At 43.6% G+C, this 20,613-nt stretch overlaps 1 protein-coding gene across 1 annotated transcript in view; it reads right to left on the bottom strand.

Moving 5' to 3' along the window:
* Window positions 1-985: 985 nt before the first annotated feature.
* Window positions 986-20,613, bottom strand: part of abca5 (ATP-binding cassette, sub-family A (ABC1), member 5) — a 34,438-nt gene continuing 14,810 nt past the window's right edge. The window contains exons 14-38 of the mRNA XM_080747899.1: window positions 19,773-19,911; window positions 18,749-18,839; window positions 18,370-18,509; window positions 17,713-17,832; window positions 16,998-17,202; window positions 16,398-16,564; window positions 14,022-14,149; window positions 13,172-13,309; window positions 12,532-12,645; window positions 11,547-11,717; window positions 10,257-10,370; window positions 9,790-9,927; window positions 9,344-9,412; window positions 9,157-9,248; window positions 8,663-8,786; window positions 8,444-8,561; window positions 7,925-8,016; window positions 7,467-7,642; window positions 6,424-6,499; window positions 3,660-3,754; window positions 3,363-3,482; window positions 2,993-3,145; window positions 2,796-2,875; window positions 2,589-2,644; window positions 986-2,466 (exon numbers count right to left, since the gene is read on the bottom strand). Coding sequence (XP_080604025.1) covers window positions 2,326-2,466; window positions 2,589-2,644; window positions 2,796-2,875; window positions 2,993-3,145; window positions 3,363-3,482; window positions 3,660-3,754; window positions 6,424-6,499; window positions 7,467-7,642; window positions 7,925-8,016; window positions 8,444-8,561; window positions 8,663-8,786; window positions 9,157-9,248; window positions 9,344-9,412; window positions 9,790-9,927; window positions 10,257-10,370; window positions 11,547-11,717; window positions 12,532-12,645; window positions 13,172-13,309; window positions 14,022-14,149; window positions 16,398-16,564; window positions 16,998-17,202; window positions 17,713-17,832; window positions 18,370-18,509; window positions 18,749-18,839; window positions 19,773-19,911 — 3,057 coding nt within the window. The 3' untranslated portion in view covers window positions 986-2,325. The remainder of the gene's footprint in view (window positions 2,467-2,588; window positions 2,645-2,795; window positions 2,876-2,992; window positions 3,146-3,362; window positions 3,483-3,659; window positions 3,755-6,423; window positions 6,500-7,466; window positions 7,643-7,924; window positions 8,017-8,443; window positions 8,562-8,662; window positions 8,787-9,156; window positions 9,249-9,343; window positions 9,413-9,789; window positions 9,928-10,256; window positions 10,371-11,546; window positions 11,718-12,531; window positions 12,646-13,171; window positions 13,310-14,021; window positions 14,150-16,397; window positions 16,565-16,997; window positions 17,203-17,712; window positions 17,833-18,369; window positions 18,510-18,748; window positions 18,840-19,772; window positions 19,912-20,613) is intronic.

The raw sequence follows: 20,613 nt of genomic DNA, 5'->3' as shown, positions 1-20,613 counted from the left end.
TCAACATCTTATCCTGTGTTTCTTAAACTAAATAGGCAAGAGGAATCTAACAAAATAATGGTCTTTCTATGATTAAAAGTGGCACCAAAGTGTAAAGCCTGAGTTACTTACTTGCGCGTGGGTGTAACGCACCAAAAATATCTACAAGGTCACAACGAATCTCATCGTGACACATTGTGAGCTTGTAGCTCGACTATCTTCGGTGTACGACACCAGCACACAACTAAGTCTAAATCAGGGATAAGAGTGACATAGGAGCTCCGTGGATTTCTTTTCAGAACAGTATTATGGAGTTAGCCACAACAACCCCACTCCTGCCCTTCTCTTTGGAGGCCCAAAATACATTCATAATCTAATGTAAAAAATATCCACCCCCATAAAAGTTGTCTGAGAAAAAAAAAGAAAAAAACTTTAAAATATTGTCTCGAGAAAATTACTGTATGTACAAACATGTATTACTTTCAAATGCGATGCTGCCACGTCTGAGGTTAGTGCCCGTGCCAGGTGTTTGATGAGAATGGTGTGCTAACGGCGTGCTACATGTACTGTACTGGAGTGCATATTCTAGACTACATTCTCAGGCTATTTAAAATTCGGAAGCTTAAACCTAGAGAGGAAGGCCACGGGGGCAGTGAGCATCAAACATCCCAATGAATGTCCATCTGTCACATTCTAAAAGAATTCCTCTCTCCAGCATGCATGCTGTAAGAAACCAGGAGAGGAGATCATGTCCGAGCTCCGAGAAAAAACAAACTAACAAAAAAACGTAGCAACATCTCTGCTGAGCAGTGAGGCGTTTTCCAGTAATTCATTTGGGGACACTCTAGGGCAGTGCTTCCCAAACGTTTCAGCAGCCCATGACCCAAAAGAGAAATGAAGACCTGTTTACCCAAACTAGTGAAAACAGCAGATCTACAAGCTCAAACTACAAACTTGTGAGCTTGTAGATCGGCTGTTTTCACTACATCTTAAACGTTTGTGTTCTAATTCATGGAATTTCTTTGATTTCTTCATGAAATTACAGGACAAAAAGTCATTGAATTGTGTTTTAAATTCATGACAAAAAGAAGCTTTTTTGGGAAAGATTTTTTTGAAAATATTTTGAATAATAGCCGAATTAAAAAAAAACTAAATGTAGGAAACAAAAAACAAAGGGACCCATAAAAATCTGTCCGCGACCCACATATGGGTCCCGACCCAGCTTGGGAACCAATGCTCAAGGGAGAACTGCACTCTTATTCTGTACAACATAAAATGGCATTTTTTTCCACAACTGTACGCTTCATGCATCTGTGCAGCAAATGGGGCATTATGCGCTCTGCCTCCCGCCACCGGCGGGAACACGTGTTGCAGCGATTACGCAATTTCATCCACATGCTACAGACACTACATAGAAAAGTGCCTCTTAGTGTCACTGTGCACACAGGAGTGTATGAGTGTGTGGTTTAGAGATGTGCTGCTTTGGTACCATCGTGAACGGATCCCACTACTGGTAGTTTTTATTAATAAACACCTATAAACCACTATAGAGATTCACAAAAACAATGGATGAAGAGCAAACACGCTTACTGTAATGTCTCCCACCAAGGAGAATGGATGAAAAGGTTTACAAATTATAAATATAATGTGTGTATTTATATATACGTATACACTTTATACAGTATATGTATATCGTCTCTGTTGGGTTGAAACCTCATAATGTGTGTCCGTCCAAAACAGTTACTTTTCAGGATTCAAATTCAAAAATAGCAAAAGTAGCTGATCTACAAGCTCAAAACGTGTCGTTTTGATGCTTCTGTGTGATGCTGTAGTGTAGGATGATCAAGTAGGGCATTCATTTACAAAACAAAAGTTAAAATATGCAGATGAGAGGTTTCTGCACTACAGCAGGGATATGTTTTTTTCCTCCGTGTGAAGATTAAAAAAAAAGAAAAAAAGTAGGTGTCGTGTTAGTGCTTCGTCTGTAGGCTCCACGGTCAGTGCAAGTCAGAAAACAGAGCACCCTGCATATTAAGGGTTAGACAACACGCACCTCAGCCCCGCAGACAGGGAGCCTCAATAGCCCTCAGCCCCACCACCTCACCCCAACACGCGCTCACACACACACACACACATATATACACACACACAGATCGCCCCCATGTAATAACACACTATCCCCTCCAGGGACCAGCCCGTAGGAGAGGTCTGTCTCATCCACACAGGTGGGTGGGTGGGCGGGCGCGTGTGGAGCGGGGCGAGTGCTAGCATGTGCCCCGGTGGCAGCTGTACCCGGCAGGTCAGTATTGGTCGTCGTCGTCCTCCTCCTCCTGGGTGGATGGGCGATCACAGCTGATGCACGATGCTGTCCGTGTTGTTGACCGACACGGGGCCGTCCTGACGCAGCCTCTGCCACTGGAAGGTGGTGCTCAGAGAGCCCACCTCCTCCTCCTCGTTCTCCTGCTCCTTGGCAAACTCCATGAACACCTGGAGGACGGACGGACGGAGGAGCGGGGGGAGAGGAGGTTTAGCGAGCGTTGAGGGTAAATGTTTAACTAATTTGAAAAGGGCAGGGGAAAAAAAACGGGCAGAACAATTAATATGTATACCTGTTCCAACGTAGACTGCGAGAAGTTGTACTCTTCAAAATTGAAGCTTTGCTTTGCTGGAGGAGAAAGGAAACACACAATCAATCTATTTGTATCAATTAAATGAGGCAGTACACGTGTGTGTGTGTGTGTGTGTGTGTGTGTGTGTGTGTGTGTGTGTGTGTGTGTGTGTGTGTGTGTGTGTGTGTGTGTGTAGTGGTGACTTACCACTCTCTAACTGAGAAAATGCTGTAGCCAGTGATTTAACGTCTTCCATGGGGATCTTGTAAACCATCAGCGTGGCAAAGCTGCAACATGGGGCCGAAAAGAAAATTAAAAAGACGACATTTACGTTACGCAATTACGCACACATACCGAGTTATATATCTGTAATATATAATGTATATACAGTATTGAGGTCTCACCTCTCCTGTCGGGCAGCATGAGGGAAGATTCTGAGGATCTCCTTATGCAGCAGTGCCACTTGTTGCAGACCCGTCAACTCTTCTCTGAGCTTCACCTCCAGGCTGTAGCCTCGGCCATACTTCCCTTTCAGGTGTTGGATAGAGCCGATACACCTGAGAGAGAGAGGGAGAGAGAGAGAGAGAGAGAGAGAGAGAGAGAGAGGCTCATGTACCTCTGTTAAAACCACGACTAGTTCAACATTCTGCGAAATTGTACTAGAGAGCTGCAATATGTACATATCTTACAAAAGCATGCCTGCATAACTGTAAAGCCTGATTTCTACCTATACTGGATCGGCTATGTTCGGCATGTTTGTGTGCGTGCACTAACCTCAACTGACCAGACACCATAATTGCTACACGGTCGCACACGGCCTCAGCCTCCTCCATGTAGTGAGTGGTCAGGATGGCTCCCCGCTGGCGATTCTTGAAAGCGGCACGAATTGCCCTCCTACACACAAGAGGGAAAGATAATACAGTCATTTAGAGTTGGTAACAACTAAGGTTGACATTTGGACATCTATAAAAAATAAAACAAGAAAGGCAACAAAAAAAAAACATACTTGATGCCACATGCTACAATTTCTTTTAAATTCGGGGCTTCAATGATGAGCTTTTATTGTCTCACCACATGCGCTGTTTAGACTTGGGATCCATTCCTGTGGAGGGCTCATCCAGTAACACAATCTGAGGGTTCCCCAGCATACTCAGGGCAAAGCACAACTGGAAACAAGAGGCAACAGGCGGGTCAACCACAGAAATGCAGAAATGATTAATCCGTGAAAGAGAGGCATTATGTGTTAATTTGCATTTGGGAAATTAGCTGAAATAGGACAAACTAGAAGCAGTGTTCTTCCGAGCACAGGTCTCCACCAGGCCACACAAATTGCCCTGCCCTGGCATTTCTTCCTCTGCCTAGTGGGAACGTGCACGCCCAATTTCACCAAGATTGCATGGTGTGTTCACGATTTGAGTCATTTTGTTCAAAACGGAGCAATCCTGCATACTTTGGAAGCCAATTGTAGCCAATCAGGATGGAATGCGGAAAATCGGACATATCCATGATGATCACATGACTGTAGAGATACTGTCTACCGATTTGTAGGATTTGTGGACAAAATCTCTAAGAGTAGTGTACAGCAATGTGTTTTGCAAACATCAGCCTCATGGTGGCGCTAGAACAGGGCCATTTGAAAAATGTGGGGCAGAGGTTCTGAATTGGCATCCAGGGAGTGTGTGTGCTCATTTTGGCAGCGACCGGGCCAACGGCTGGTAACAAACTGGAGGACACACGGACGGACGCACGCACGGACGGATGGATGGACGGACGGACGGACGGACGGACAGGGGCGAAAACTCTCCCCCAACCCTTCGGCTGGTGGAGACAAATATTCAAAATAACTGATTGTAGTGTACACAATGAAAATAAATAAATAAATACAAACGACAAATTAGGTTGTCTTAGGTTGGCCAAAAGCTGAAAAGTGTGGGAGTTAAAGTTGTACTATGTAACTTTTTTTATAAAACAAATCTTAAAATTCTCCTAACTATTAAATCACAAAAGTTTTAGAAGATCCGCGCCGTGAATTTCAGCCTGTAAAGCCTTCTCTGTATGTAAACTGAGATCCTTGCCGTGGACCGGATCTCGCGCCAAAATTGCGTCATCACACTACCGGCCAATCACAGCGAGGGTTATACAACTGCTGGCCAATCACAGCGCATCTTGAAGTGGGGTCGCTATGGCAGCCATATTTGTTGTCGCCCGTTTGTACCATCCCTTCTCTAGGTAATTTCGCCTACCAGGCAGGGTGAAGGAGTCCGTATCTCTGGAATTACTGAACGCACAGGAACAAGGAACCCCTTAAAAGATAGATCTCAGCGAGGTGGAGGCAGACGCGGGGGTCTGAAGGTACGAAAAACGTCCGAAAGACGCGGACGCGACCGCGGTTTGCTATAGGGCTAATGACCACTAGTTGGGCATCTTACACAGTATGGCTTTAAGGCCAGGAGTAAAATAACGTTTTATTGCGACCGTAGGTCGCATTTACTACCAAAACCTCCACCGGCTGTCTGTGAGTGAGTGAGTGAGTGAGTGAGTCAGTGAGTCCGTCACACTTTTGCCCTGCTCATATCTCCACAACCGTTGCCCCCATCCATGCCAAATTTTGCACACACACTCCTTGACTGCCAAACTACAACCTCCAAGGACCCCCGGAGCCCCAGGGACCCCCAGGTCCCTGGGGGACCCCCAGATGTAAAAAATGACCAAATGTGCTCACACGTCACACGTCACACTTTTTCCCTGCTTATATCTCCGCACCCGTTGACCCGATCCATGCCAGATTTTACACACACACTCCTTGCCTGCCAAACTACAACCTCCAAGGACCCCTGGAGCCCCAGGGAAAATGACCAAATGTGCAAAAATGACCAAATGACCACCCCAACGGGGCTGCTCGCGGGGAATTCCCGGGGACCACCGACTCCTGGTGCTCCAGAACGGATGCAAAAGTGGTGGCGCCCCCACTGGAGGACCCCCTGCCACTGCAGCGCACATAAAATGCCGGGGCCGGTACCTATTCGTCCGCCAAGGCAACGCGGAGACCCCACCCCTCATTTCTCACATGGCCCTATTCTAGCGCCACCTTCAGGCCGATTTTTAAAACACATTTTTGGACACTGCTCCTACAGTTTTTGCCCTAAAATCACGAATATCACTACACAGCATGTCTACACTCATGTCATCAACATGGATCAGGAAGATTTTGGAAAAACACATTTTTGCCCTATTTGTGGAGATAAGCCACCTACGGTCGCTTATCTCCCGATTAGGGAGTCTTACTGGTTTATAGAGTACTTAGTTGTGCTAAGTGTCGCACAACTAAGAATCCAAGTAACAATCTATGGCAGGGGTCTTCAACGTTTTCAGGCCAAGGACCCCTTAGTTGAGTGAGAAATGAAGCAGGGACCCCCACAACCTTTTCATAGATTCCATACAGTTTCATTGTTTGAAAGCACAATCATCGCGTATTTTGGATTCATGTCAATTTGTGTTTTCATATATTTAACCACTTGAACCGTCAATACTTAATAAACTTGACCTTTCACTCTGTACTTAGTCTGCTCTTTTTCCCCTCTACAACAAACCTCGCTCTTTGCCGAAAATAGCCGATCTACAAGCTCACAACGCCTCGCAGCGCGTTGCGTTGTGAGCTTGTAGATCGGCTATTTTTGGCTAAAGTTCACAGAATATGGATGCTAGGGTTCAAGTGGTTAATATAAAAAAGGTTTCTATCACACAAAGATTTGGTGGACCCCCTGTAGTAACTCTGAGGACCCCCTGTTGAAGACCCCTGATCTATGGGGAAGAGCTAGCAGGAAGCTCCTCTCACCTTCCTCTTGATTCCTGCAGACAGTGTCTTGGCTTGCTTGTTCAGGTGGTCCTTCAGCTCTAGAGCATTGACAACACTGGAGACAAGACAAGAACTGTCACTTAAGTGCAAACCAAATGGACAGACATGTGACGAACAGACAGTTTTGCAGAGGAAAATGGACACAATAGCCGCTTTCCAATCCAAGGGATTTGCCCTACATAGTGTGCATTTCAAGGGCGATGACGTCACTGGGCCGCGCTGAGTGCTGTCCCATTTCGTAGACCGCGTTTAACCTACCCTTGGAATGTGCACTACTTTCTCCTCGTTTTGAAGCATACAGCCGATGGCCACTTCAAGCACTTCGTTGGATAGCGGCGTCCCACAATGCAACGCGGCGCCTCCACGATTCAACCCGAATCAAAACGAAAACAACCGCGTTTGAGCATCGCATTAAAAGAGCTACTACTGCCAGCCTCGGTTCGACTCATGCTGGTTCTCAATTCTCCTCGAACGTCGCGACAATATTTTAAAATAGGCTGTGTCATGTTGAATTATGAAAAAATACTATCCTAAAATGTCTAAAAAGTTAATTCCCCGTCTCAAAAAAATAAGTTTGCGGGCGTTTAAGACGGTTTAAAATGGTTTAAAAGTACAGCGGAGGTGGGAAAAAATGGCGGACGATTGTTTTTTTTTAGTCCGGAAGTTCTCGGCTATGCACTTGGCAGTGCTGTCCCATTTCACAGGCAAAATGTGCACTTCACAGGACAAGCCCTACACTACACTAGCACTACCCTAGCTAGGGCTACACTACGAAGGGCGCACACTCTGAATTGGGAAGCGGCTAATGAATTGAGTAAAAAGGACCTAAATGAATGTAAACAAGCCATAGTGCTTTCCTTGGGTTAAATCCTATTAGTAGACCTTGAGCTGTACGGTCCTGTGCTTTTCCTATGTGAACGGCTAATAAAGTATCAATCAATCAATCAATCACAAGTTGAGACGTCCAGTGCCAACCCAGGAATCTCTTTCAAGCTCCTGGAATTTGTGTGGCATTAACATACCGGTCAATGATACCTGGCACCTCCTGTGCTCGGATGCCCTTGATGGCAGCGTAGATTTCTAGGTGCTCCTGTAGGGTGATCCTGGGCCACAGGGGGTTGACCTGCGGGCAGTAGCCCACGTGCTCCAGGGGACTGTCCACCGGACGGAACTCTGTACTGTAGTCACCCATCAGCACCTGGGGAGGGAGGGTTCCGCACACACAGTTGGCATTTTGAGAGTTAAAGGAATAGTTCACCCCTATCGATTACTCAACCCATGGAGACTTGAGTTCAATAATATAAATAAATATACATTTACCCAAAACACCCGAAACAAATGCATTTGTTATTGTGCATTAAAAAAATAGTTTATATAGAAAAATATAACAAGTTATTCTCAATTTGATGATCTGAAAAAGTAATTGATAGAATCATCGCTACATACAGTTTTTTGTAAGTGGCCTAAAGAGTCTTTTTACCTGACCAGCAGTAGGGTCTGTGTCACCAGACAGCATGTGCATAATGGTGCTCTTCCCTGCTCCGTTTGGCCCCAGCAAACCAAGAACCTCACCTGAGAGAAGACCACATTTGTGAATGAAGAGTTTTTCTTAACTATTAAACAAATAGCAGATATGCAAGCACACAAGCTTGTAGATCTGCTATTTTTGAATATTTTGACCTGATTCTTTAAATGTCTTCTAAATCCTTCTTCTAAATCAACCTTTTCATGTCAAGGACCCCCAAAATTACATGTATTTGGCCACGGACCTATATCTCAACATATGTTGTTACAGGAACCCCCCCACCCCAGAAGCAAATATTTGAGTTACAAAGGTTTGCTTTTAAAAAGATGTATTCAAAATATTTTCAAAAATAGCAGATCAAGCTTGCAGAACTTGTATATCTGCTTTTTTGTTATAGTTAAAGCCTAAAATATTGGATAAAGTGGTTCCAGGTCATAAGGAAGTTAAAGAAAGTGTGGTTTACTTTGAACCTACCTTTACGAACACAGAAAGAGATGTTTTTCGTCGCCACTTTCCTCTTCTTGCTCAAAGAAAATCCTTCCCTCCTGCCCTTATACTGCTTTCTCAGGTTACTCACTACCACTACAGGTTTCTAAAGGGAGATAAAAGGAGATAAATAACATTTTCTTGTAGTCCATTATGAAATTGAGAAACTGGCTTTCAATTGAATGGTGTTTGCTAAGCACTACTTACTTCCTCACAGCACTGGCAGGTGATGGCCTCCCTCACCCTGGCCTTCTCCATCTGTACATCCTCATCCTCCTTCAAGCCTTCCTCTGGGTTCCGCTCCACTTTGGGCTTCCCTTTCGATGAGATCCTTTAAAACAGAAAATGAGCGTTTGGATTAATTAACTCTAATTTGGACGAAAAAACCCTGTTAGACCTGGAACACCAATACGTAACTATATATACAGTATATACCTTTCAATCCAGGAAGCCCTTTTAGTGTAATTGTTGCTGTATATTGTACATAGCAACACTCATTTTTGTCTTTCATTTGAAAGGTCTTATGTCAGGATTTGGAAGGCGTTTTTAGAAGGAAGAATTGCATTCTTATAGAATTCTTGTGTCCAGATTGAAAGCGATTTGACTAGAATGGAATCTTCAATCATTAGTAGATAAACTTCTGTTTAAAAGCACATTCATAAATGCATTAAGATTTGCCTAAACAACATCTACAGAATCACCTGCAGAACTGGTCATTCTTCATGGTCCTCCCTCCATAGTGGATCTCCAGCCAGCGAAGGAGGAACAGCAGCAGGATGCACTGAAGATACGGCTGCACACACAAAGACACACAAACAGGTTCAATGTGTCCTTCTACAGCAAGTGCTTTTATATGTTTGGATGTCAATGTTTTGATGTATTACATACGGCCACGACTGCAATGAGCAAGTTCTTCCACAAGAAGTTCTCTTCATAGAGTGAGGGCAGGAAGGTAGCCTGGAGAAGAACAAATGCATTGAGTGTGTTTCTATATAAATGCACCATTTAGTGTCTGTAATTTTATCTCTTGAACACACACATGCAAGCGCACGCGCGCGCGCGCGCACGCACACACACAAAGGAAGTCGATTGTGTACTTCATCTTTAAGTGCATCTACATTATCTTTTTGGCAGATCTGTCCACACTGATTTTAACACATTTCCTACAATGAGAAAAACAGTTGGCTGAAAATACTGTGCTGTTGTATGTATCTTGGCTTTTGTTATACCTTTCAAGCCGAGAACACTTCTATGTGTAGTTGTCCCAATATATACAGTACAGCAACATAAATACACTGTAAAACTGTGCAGGAGGAACTACCGAACTGGCCAACCTTGGTGATGCAGTTGAGGCAGCCCATGAGAGGGTACAGAGGGTTGAAGAAACACAGCGCGTTGTGCAGATTCCTGGTCAGGGCTGGGTTGTCGTTGACAAATGACAGCTGAACCAGGGAAGCAGACACTACACACACCTTGAAGCACAGGACACACTATTAGGGTTGGGTGGCTTTCTGGTTCAATCAATGTGATGCCACTGAGGACTTTACATTGGCTTCATTGTATACAAAGCTAACTGTACATGTCTTCTGGAAAATTGGGGATTGTGTACAGGATTTTAATTGTTTACCAGAGTAAACATATAGCCATATGCACATCTTTTAACAATCATTCAGCTTCTTTAAATGTGGAGTGCTGATGGTGCTTTTCGTGCTTTTTGTTATCCAGTGTATATATATTTACAATAATAAAGGTATTTATATATTGTTTGTTTCTGTTGCATAAATAGAATGACCTGTCTCACCATCATGGAGACCACAGAGAAGAAGTCCCTGTTGCTCTGGACACGGGCGAAGCCAAAGGAGACCACATAGGTAAAGAGGATCATGGCCGGGCCGAAGCCCACAGTGCACAACACCTGGGTGGGTAGGGGAAGTAGCAATATTATGGCAATGCACCTATCAATGAGTGTCTCACACCAGTCTTAGCGTCTTGCTTGGCGAATTACCCATCGGCGGCTGCAAGCTACCAATGGGTCACAAGTCACAAATCTGCACGTCAAGCTTAATTTATAGTAATTTGCACCCCAAAAATAGCCTATCTACAAGCTCACAATGTGTCGCTAAAATGTTAAACTACTTTTTGAGCTGTAAACATAATCATATGAATGCTTTTTTTGTTGTTGTTAATACGCGTGATCCATCACACTCAAGATGTATAAGCCCTTAATGCTGATCAATCCATCGTTTATATTCTCCCTTGACGTCTAAAAATATGCCATGTTGCTGCACCTGTAGTATTTCACTTGAACTGGTGCAAGCCTCCCAAACGCTGATGACCCCAACTGTGGCAGCAGGTGCTCTGGACTAAGTGCCAACCCTCTATCTAGCCCACTCACTTCCTGTATTGTAGATAAGCAGATGCCCCATGCCTTTTCTGTTAAAATATTATTTTATTTGTTTTACAGTATATGAGGCAAGTCCCCTATAAGAGGGTCTGTGTGAGTGTGTCTCTGGAGCTAATCTGGCAAGCCGCTGGACCAAGCAGCGCCAAACATAGCTGCCATTAGTCCACAGAAGTACCTCCACTAATATTTTCAAATTATGCAGATCATTTATATTTCATGATGAAGTATGACTCCGTATGAAGTCAGTAACCACGCCATATGCACATGCGGATGCCGAAAGCCTCCTGATTTGTTGAGTCATAGATACACACAAAGTAACTGACGCCACGGACAGAACGGCCCATACAAGGAGATATGCACGCGTGTCGTGTTTGCACTGCTCACTTCGCACAGGTCCCAGGTGCATTATTTCCCCCCTTCTGAATAGATCGAGGCTATGTTTGTGTGTTTTGGTTGTTTGTGCTAGTTAACCAATTAAAACCCGGCGGGAAAGCATCTATATTCTGTGTCATTTTAGATTTATTTACACATTTTATACATTTGAAAACATTCTGCATAATGAGTATCTTCTACTTTTGGTACTTTAAGAACATTTTGATACCAAAGAGTATTTCTACATCGCAATATTGATATTTTTACTTAAGTTAAAAAAAAGGAAATGTTTCCACCACTGGTGGCACTACTAACCACAGAGGTAAGGTTGCTGGACGTGAGCAAGTTGCCCGTATGGAAGGAGAAGAGGATGACGGTCATGCCAGACAGGATGATGTAATAGAAGGGGATGTCCACCGCTGCCTGACCACACCAGTAGGCCGAGGGCACCATGCCTGAGATGCGGAGCGTGGAGCGACACTTGATCTACACACAACAACGAATGACAACAAGGTAAGGACACTGAATCAGCACTGGGATGTTGTGTAACTCAGTGGCTCTCATCCTATCGGTCGGAACCCCCAGAGGGGTCGCCACATGATGTCAATGAGCCAATTATGGGACATTATGTACAGTACAACAAAAAAGACCATTACTGCATCAAAAGTAATCAACAAACTATACGATAAAAACAGGTCAAACATTGGCCAAATTGTCAAATAATGTGAGAAAGAGGCAAATATTGTGAATATAGCCGATCTACAAGCGGTGTGAGGCGTTATGAGCTTTTAGATCCGCTATTTTTACAATACTTATCTGTGGAACCGAGTCAAACGAAATGTAATGCCCCATCTCCTACAATTTCAAGAGCTTGTCAGGGCGGGGGTCCCCAGTTCAAATATGATCATTTGGGTGGGTCGCGGCCCGAGATTGAGAACCATAGGTAACCGACTTAAATACCTTAAGGCCTATTCTTTCGTCGTTTTGCCGTACAAGACAATTTACAAGCTTAGAGTGGAGCTCATAAGCATATTGCTTCTTACGCTATTGACCACAACAAATAGTGTAAGTAGCAATATGCTTATGGGCTCCACTCTATGCCATGAGGGCTGCTGGGGAAACTGGACGACAGACAGTGGCAATTCTGCTAAATAGACCCCATAGGAAGTCATTTGGGATCAATTAAGTAGGAAAATTAGCCTATGTGTTATTTAGTCTGGGCTTGCCCTTTAACTTGATCATCAACGGAACAACAGCTATTGTACAGTACCTCTCGTCAAGGAAACAACGGCTACTGTACCTCTCTGTCTCGGGTATGGTCCATTGCAAAGTAAGCTGGCATTCCAGCTGCCAGCATGCCAAGTATGATGGCCTCGATGTACACCAGGGCATAGGACGTGGCTTCTGGGATTTGCTGGAGGATTGCAACATAAGTATTGAACCAGGATGAACATCTGAGACTAGGGCTGTCACGATATGACATTTTACAGGACGATTAATTGTCACTCAATAATTGTCGATTAACAATTTAATTGTGTTTTTGTCTTTGACAATTACTTTTCTGTTTGGCTTTTAGGCTTTGAAGTTGCACATGGCAGATATGACACATAACCTAAATACACAAATAAATTACTGACATATTTGACAACTTACTACTTAAAAAAATAACTTTGAAAGTGGAAATAGCCGATCTACAAGCTCACAACACGTCGCAATGCGACGCGTTGTGAGCTTGTAGATCTGCTATTTCCACTATTTCGGACATTTTTCAACATTCACGATTATGACAAAATAATTGCGATAATGTCAAATAATCACGATTAGACGATTATGTAATAATTGTGACAGCCCTATCTGAGACTGCTTGACACAACCCAAGTTAATCTGACATTTGATAGATCATTGTGTCTAATTTAAAGCTGGTGTCTGGGAATGCTCACATAGTCAAAAGGCTTGGTCCAGGTACGGATCTTTCCGGTGCTGTTGAGGCCTCGCAGGAGAGCGTTGCTCAGGACATTGACTGCCATGGGCAGAGAGTGTACTGTGGTGCTGTTGAACGCCACACTATACCGGAAACCCTGTTAAAAAGGTAGGAAAACATCACTGTCAGGGCAGAAACCTTGAGTCTCCATGTTTCATGTTTTTTTTTCCTTTGCTTTTTTGGAGCGGTGAAAGCGCTCCCAATGAACAGGTATGTCCGTGGGTATGTGGGTGGCTGGCTGGGTGGCTGGGTGGCTGGCCCTGTCCGTAGCCTGGCAATACCTTGAGTGGCCACACACAACACACTAGTTAAAGGAGGGGCGCTGTTTTGTGCAGGCCAGGCACACTCACCACTCACTCACAGGCACAGTTTACACTCACTCACTCACTCACATAGGGTATAGCTGCTCAAATTCACCGCTCCACTTCGAACCGAGGTTTGATTTTTTTTTTTTTACGTATGCTTCATCATACAAGAGTCACAACAAAGTAGTGAAAATAGCCACATCTATCTACAGCGCATTGCGATACGTTGTGAGCATGTAGATGGGCTATTTTCTAAAATTTAAGATGTTTTTTAAAATAAATTAAAAAAGGAACGGTTTTGGACATGCAAGGTTTCCACCCGACAACAATGAAAAGGGGCATTGAGCCTGGCACCAGTGCCCATCCCAAATGCCAGGACACAATGTCAAGATGATCACAAGTGAAAAGATTATTATGACGATTATGCAAAAATAATTGCGATTAGGCGTAATAATGTAATCAGTGACAGGCCTATGTGTATCATCAATCAGAGATGAAGTGGACCTTGCTGGATCCGGTGACGTTGATGGCGGCGCTGTGAGGAGCTGCTGCCATGTAGTCCACCTGCTTCATCATCTCCACCTGGATGTCCTGAGACTCCAGGCTGTGGACCAACTCAGAGATATCTGAACCTGGAGAGAAATGGGAGATACATTTATTCGCATACTGTAGCACTATTTAAACCAGTAAGACTCCCTAATCGGGAGATAAGCGACCGTTGGTCGCTTATCTCCACAAATAGGCCAAAAGTTTGTTTTACCAATTATTACACTCTATGTGAACATTTACATCAACAAATCCCAAGTACTATGCAGAACGACCCATTTCAAGTTTTTAATGTACAACAATATTTAGAAAATAGGTCTACAAGCTGACAGTCCTCGTCCCTTATATTCCCATAGGTTATATGGAGATCTCAGTGTTTGTCAGTCCTTGTTCATTTATGCCCATATATGGACATCTCTATATCTACTGTAACAGTCCTTGTCCCTTTATGCCCATATATGGAGATCTCTTAACTGTAAGTCCTTGTCCCTTTTATGCCCATATATGGATATTCCTGATGTCATCAGTATATGAACATATATGGGCTTTCTGATATGCCCATATATGGAGATCTCTTAACTGTAAGCCCTTGTCCCTTTTATGCCCATATATGGATATCCCTGATGTCATCCGTATATGCCCATATATGGGCTTTCTAATATGCCCATATATGGAGATCTCTGTATCTCCATATATGGGTATAAAAGGATACTTCAGGTCTGACATCAGGTTTGTTTATTGCGACCGTCAGGGAGCAGTTTACTATGAAAACCTCCACCGGCCGTCCGTCCGTCCGTCCGTCGGTCGGTCGGTCGGTCGGTCACACGTCACACGTCACACCTTTGCCCTGCTCATATCTCCGCATCAGTATATACTATATAGGGCTTGTTTGTTTATTGTATGACATCACGCCACATCATCAGCTGTGGACTCTGTGATGTCATCGTATCGCATCAGTATATAGGGCTTGTTTGTTTATTGTATGACATCACGCCACATCATCAGCTGTGGACTCTGTGATGTCATCGTATCTCCATATATGGCCATCTCCGTATATGGAGATATAAGTCGTCCATGCCCAAGTATGGGCTGGTGAGGTCAGACTTTGTGTGATGCGTAGGTTATCTCCATATATGTAGATTCAACATTCCAGGCAATGCTCTCTTCCCTGGTGAGAATTGCCCCTTTATATAGGGCTTGTTTGTGTATTGTATGACATCACGCCACATCATCAGCTGTGGACTCTGTGATGTCATCGTATCTCCATATATGGCCATCTCCGTATATGGAGATATAAGTCGTCCATGCCCAAGTATGGGCTGGTGAGGTCAGACTTTGTGTGATGCGTAGGTTATCTCCATATATGGAGATTCAACATTCCAGGTGTAACTATGGCTACCCGTATGACGTGAGAGGTGGAGGTTGTGATATTTGTGGAGATAAGCGACCAACGGTCGCTTATCTCCCGATTAGGGAGTCTTACTGGTATTGGGTTGCTAGGTTTGACATCACAAACTCTATGGGCCATCTGACCTAGAAATCTATATTTGGGCATAGATGACTCATCGTGACCTCATCACACGTCGACCGCACGTGTGACGTGCGGTCGACCGCACGTGTGACCGACGGACGGCCGGTGGAGGTTTTCATACTAAACTGCGACCTTACGGTCGCAACAAACTGACAAAAGTGGAAATACATGGGAGAGAAAAGGGCTACTGAATGAGAAAAAAAAAAAAAAAAGACCTGTGCCAGTGAAGGGAACAGAACTAAATATTTATAGAAGTCATGATTAATACATTCATCAGCAAATTATACAGAATAAGGACAGGCGTGATGTGTATGCGTGCGGAACAGAAACTACCAAGATAAAAGGTATAGGACTCATATTGATCATCTGCCTCTATAGCAGGGACAAAGCAGTGGTTCTCAACCAGTGGTCTGGGGACCACCAGTGGTCCTTGAGGGGGTTCCAGGTGGTCCCCAGCTAAATGATGTAGAGTTGATAAAATGATAATTAAAGTGTTAATTAAAGTAAAATTGTTAAACTTCTGCATTACTCAACTTCACAATTAGAGAATACAAGAATTGTTATTTTGATCAACGTTTGCCTGTTATCTCTCTTTCCTATGGTACCACATCAATACAGCATGGAAATGTGGGGAAAAATCCAATGGTGACAAAATATTTTGGGTTTGAGATGCTACATCTCATTAAATAGTGGTCCGTGGCTCAAATGCTGAATAAATAATGGACCTTGACTTGAAATAGTTTGAAAACCACTGCTGAAAAGGATGGGGCAGAAATAAAAGAAAACGTAAACTTTAGCCTAACCTGAAGAGTTGCAAACCAGTAAGCTGGTGGCGTACTTCCTGGGCGCCTGGTGGCGTTTGAGGAGGTAGATGGGCAGGAACTGTCTGTCTGGTGAGTGGATCTGGATGTTGCCCGTGGCCAGAGACAGGACCAGCACCGCTGCAACGAACACCAGGAACAAGGCCAGCCTGGGAAAGACGGAGGCAGGGTTGATTTTGACAGCCAATTTTGATTTCGTTTAGTCATAGTCTTTTGAATAAAATGAAATTTAGTTTTAGTCTTATTTTAGTCATCTGAAAAGCTTTAGTTTTTGTCAAGTTTTAGTCCAATAAATATCATAAGATTTTAGTCGACCAAAAACGTATTTTGCCTTGATGGCGTAATGGCAGATTTTACACTTAGTTGCATGCTGAAAATAACCAATCTACAAGCTCACAACGCGTTGCAGCGGGAAACTCTGGGTTGGCACCAAGTGTGTTAATACTCTAGCCCCTCCCAAAAGTACAATATTTGGATCCGAGAAGTAGTGGAGTAGAACTAGAAGTAAAAGTATTGGAAATGCTCAAGAAAGTACAAACAAATATATGCACTGGGTTACTTGACGCCACTGCGAGCACTCACGTGTAGACGAAGGCTTTCCTCTCCCTGCGCATGTTGAGCATGTGGAGCCAGGCCACGGTGCTGAACTGCTGCCTCCACAGCGCGTGGCCCGACACGGCGTCCGAGCGGCTGTCCGAGAAGGTCAACAGCCGCTGGTCTGTGTCGTCCACGGAGGACGTGTCACAGTCCTCGTCCACCTGCTGCTCCTGATTGAACACACTGTAGTCTGAGACACACAGCGAGAGACAATAGAAAGAGAGAGAAATCATGCTTATCAAGCAATTTCCTTCAACTGAACCAGGCAAAAACTGAGGTACTTATTGTGGCCTCTGAAGATCTTATTTTATTGTTGTTTGAGACACGATCAACACAATCCTTTTGTTATTTTTTGTGTTCAATCTGTGTTATTACATATTTTAGTATTTCAGCATGCAACAACTGGTCATATGATCCCAAACAACAATAAAATAAGATCTGGTTGTCCCAGAGGTGAAGTGGTCCTTTAAGGGTGAGCGATAAAATAGCAGCCAGGAGAATGAGACTTGCAGGACACTGCCTAAGACACCAAGAGCTGCCAGCCAGTAAACTGGTGCTGTGGGAACCGACACATGGGCACCGGTCACGAGGACGTCCCATACTAACATGTGGATGTACTCAAGAAAGACGCAAAGCACCAACGAGCTGGCCGGATGTATGGAGAACCAGGATGACTGGAGAGACCTAGAGAGACACTCACCAGCTTGGTCTACTTCAGCCTCAGCTTCCAAACGGAGGAACACGTCCTCCAGCGTTGTCATGGAAACGCCGTAGTTGGTAATCCCCAACTCTGGCCTGCAGTCCAGCTCAGAGAACAGACCTGAAGGGGAGATACTTTTAACCACTTTATTTTATACTTTGGATATTCAAAAATAGCAGATATACAAGCTCAGATTTTGAGCTTGTGCTTCTGCAGATCTACAAAGCTTATAGATTCTTCTGAGAAATTGTGAAACATTTCTTAACTCAAATCTTTGCTTCAAACATTTTGAGATTGGGGTCCGCAGCCAAATACACACAGTATCATTTTGGGGGTGCTTGACATGAAAACGTTTGATAACCACTGAATACATTTATTCACAAAACTTTGATTTAGGAGACATTTTTTAGAATCTGCCTCAGGTCTCAATGGGTTAAATGTGACAACTCAAAAGATTTACTCGGTATGAGGTTAAACAGTAGTCTTTTGTTTCAACATGTTAGGGTCACCGGAAGCATATCAGTTAGAAGGTTATTTGTCCATCACGTACATTGAAACATTACTACGTTGACTTGCTCATTTCTGGTAATAAGAACCGCTATTACAGCCAATCAGACCACTATTACTTTGTTGCGTATGTAATTCCTGTGATCTGACCTGAAAAGGTGTCCATGCTTTCAAAAGGCAGAGTAAACGTGAGCTCTGCCTCTTGTTGCCTTGACAACTGTGCCTTGGGAACATGCTCCTTGACCAGTGAAGTGACTGCATCTGCCCCACAGCCCTCATTGACAGACATTCTATGTTCAGGAGAAAGAAGAAAGTAGTGCATCAGATTATGTGTGCAAACACAGTTTTATTTTATTATCTGTAATATTAAAATCCCCTCAATTCAAAACACCCTGGAAAGAAAATAAAAATCATAATAGAGGGTATGCGCATATTATGATGAATGGTGAAAATAGTTTTTTTGCAACATTTTCGCATATAATGATTGGAAACATCATATATTTTAACATGTAAGGTATTAGCTACTTGCCTGAGGTGATATCCCACACCACACTTGGTCTTGAGATACAGGGACGAGCCAACGCACTTCAGCTGACCTTGAGAGATCACAGCTTTGCGATCTAGACACAAAAATGTACCACAGTCAGTGGTTTAAAAGCATGCAAGGTCACTGTGCATACTTGACCAAAGTCAATATTTAGTACAATGGGATTGCTATGGTCGGTGAGAGACACCAATGAACCAAAGTGTTGTTCTTCTTATACCGGTACATGCAGTCTGTGTTTGCTAGACTACCTCAGTATTCCTTATGCTGAAGAATGGGCTTGCGCTCACCTTTGAGAGATTCTTCATCATGCCATGCAATACTGACTACACTATAGTAACACGTTTATGCTATTAGTTTATATATTTATGAGTTAACCCAGTAAAGCCAGGAAAGCATCTATGTCATTTCTTTGGCACAAGCTCATAGCGCATCACTTGTAGATCTGCTATTTTTGGAAGAAAAAAATAAATAAATGTGTGCAAAACAGCATTCATTTTACAAGACCACCAGAGAGCCCCAACTACATGTCTGTTGTTTCACTGAAAAAGCCTCGGTGATTGTGTAATTTTAGCGTAAACATCCTTCCCACCAGGCGCTCCACGTGCGCGATCCGTGCACATCGATATAAGCGCACGGCATGCTCTCTATATGCACACTCCATGTCAACTTTTTTCTGAATTAAATATCGACGGACAGAGGCTAAGCTAGCGCTTCTGTGTATAATGTATTGGGATGGTTAACAGAGCTATCCTGCCCTGGAAGCGATCAAAAGCACTTCCTGTTTAGGCACAGACACAATGATCCTTTGGAATAAACCGAAGAAGAGACGGAGAAGAGGGGACAATCGTTTTTTTGCGATTATTATCATTTCTTGTGTTTTTAATGACCTATTCCGGAAATTTCCGGTCGGCTAATTTAAGTACTAAAGAAGTACGGGCAAGTGCGGTTGCAATAGATTTCGGCTGGGAAAGTGTTAAGAGGTTTCCATGAAAGGAGCATACTGTACCAGCCAGGATGTCGGCCTCGTCCATGTAGTGAGTACTGAGCACAATGACCCTGCCTGCCCTGCGACTCCTCAGCAGGGACCACACCTGGTGTCTGGAGCAGGGGTCCATGCCGGCCGTGGGCTCGTCCAGGAGCAGGATCTAAAGCCCAAGCACACATAAGGCTGTCACGATTATGTCATTTTACATGACGATTAATTGTCACTCAAATAGCTGCGATTAACGATTTAATTGTGTTTTTGTCGTTGACAATTACATAGGTTTTTAGTTGCACATGGCAGATATGACACCTAACCTAAATATACAAAGAAATGACTGACATATTTGACAACTTTATACTTAAAAAATAACATCGATAGTGGAAATAGACGATTTACAAGCTGGAATAACTACTGACATTTTTGATAAATAATCAATAAATAAGTGGTCAAGGGCAAATAAAATAACACCTAAAACAGTCAGGTAAGTTCAGACAATTATATCACTTTACTGTAATGCAGCCTTTGAAACCATATTGCCCGGCCCTACCAAATAAGCAACTAGGTATTAATCTTCTTGACACACACCAATACGAGGCGACTCCATGTTCGGGTGCATTCACACATGCATGGTTTCATGCGATAAAAATGAATCCTGAAGCGTATTGTCCAAAAGTGCACATTGTTTGGGCATGTGTGAAGACTGACTCATGCGTATTCTTCTGTGGATCAAACAAACAAATTAAAATCCCCCCAAAAACGGTGGTTTCGATTCGCAACAGCATATGGTTCACTGTTGGTGTGAAGGCAATGCCGGATATTAAGCAAAACATGTGGCCATGTGGCAACATGACTTCTATGATGC

The sequence above is a fragment of the Nannobrachium achirus genome (genome assembly GCF_963921795.1).
Source record: "Nannobrachium achirus genome assembly, chromosome: 18".
Classification (NCBI taxonomy): domain Eukaryota; kingdom Metazoa; phylum Chordata; class Actinopteri; order Myctophiformes; family Myctophidae; genus Nannobrachium; species Nannobrachium achirus.
Note: the sequence above shows the minus strand (reverse complement) of the source record. Positions and strands in the feature narration are given on the sequence as shown.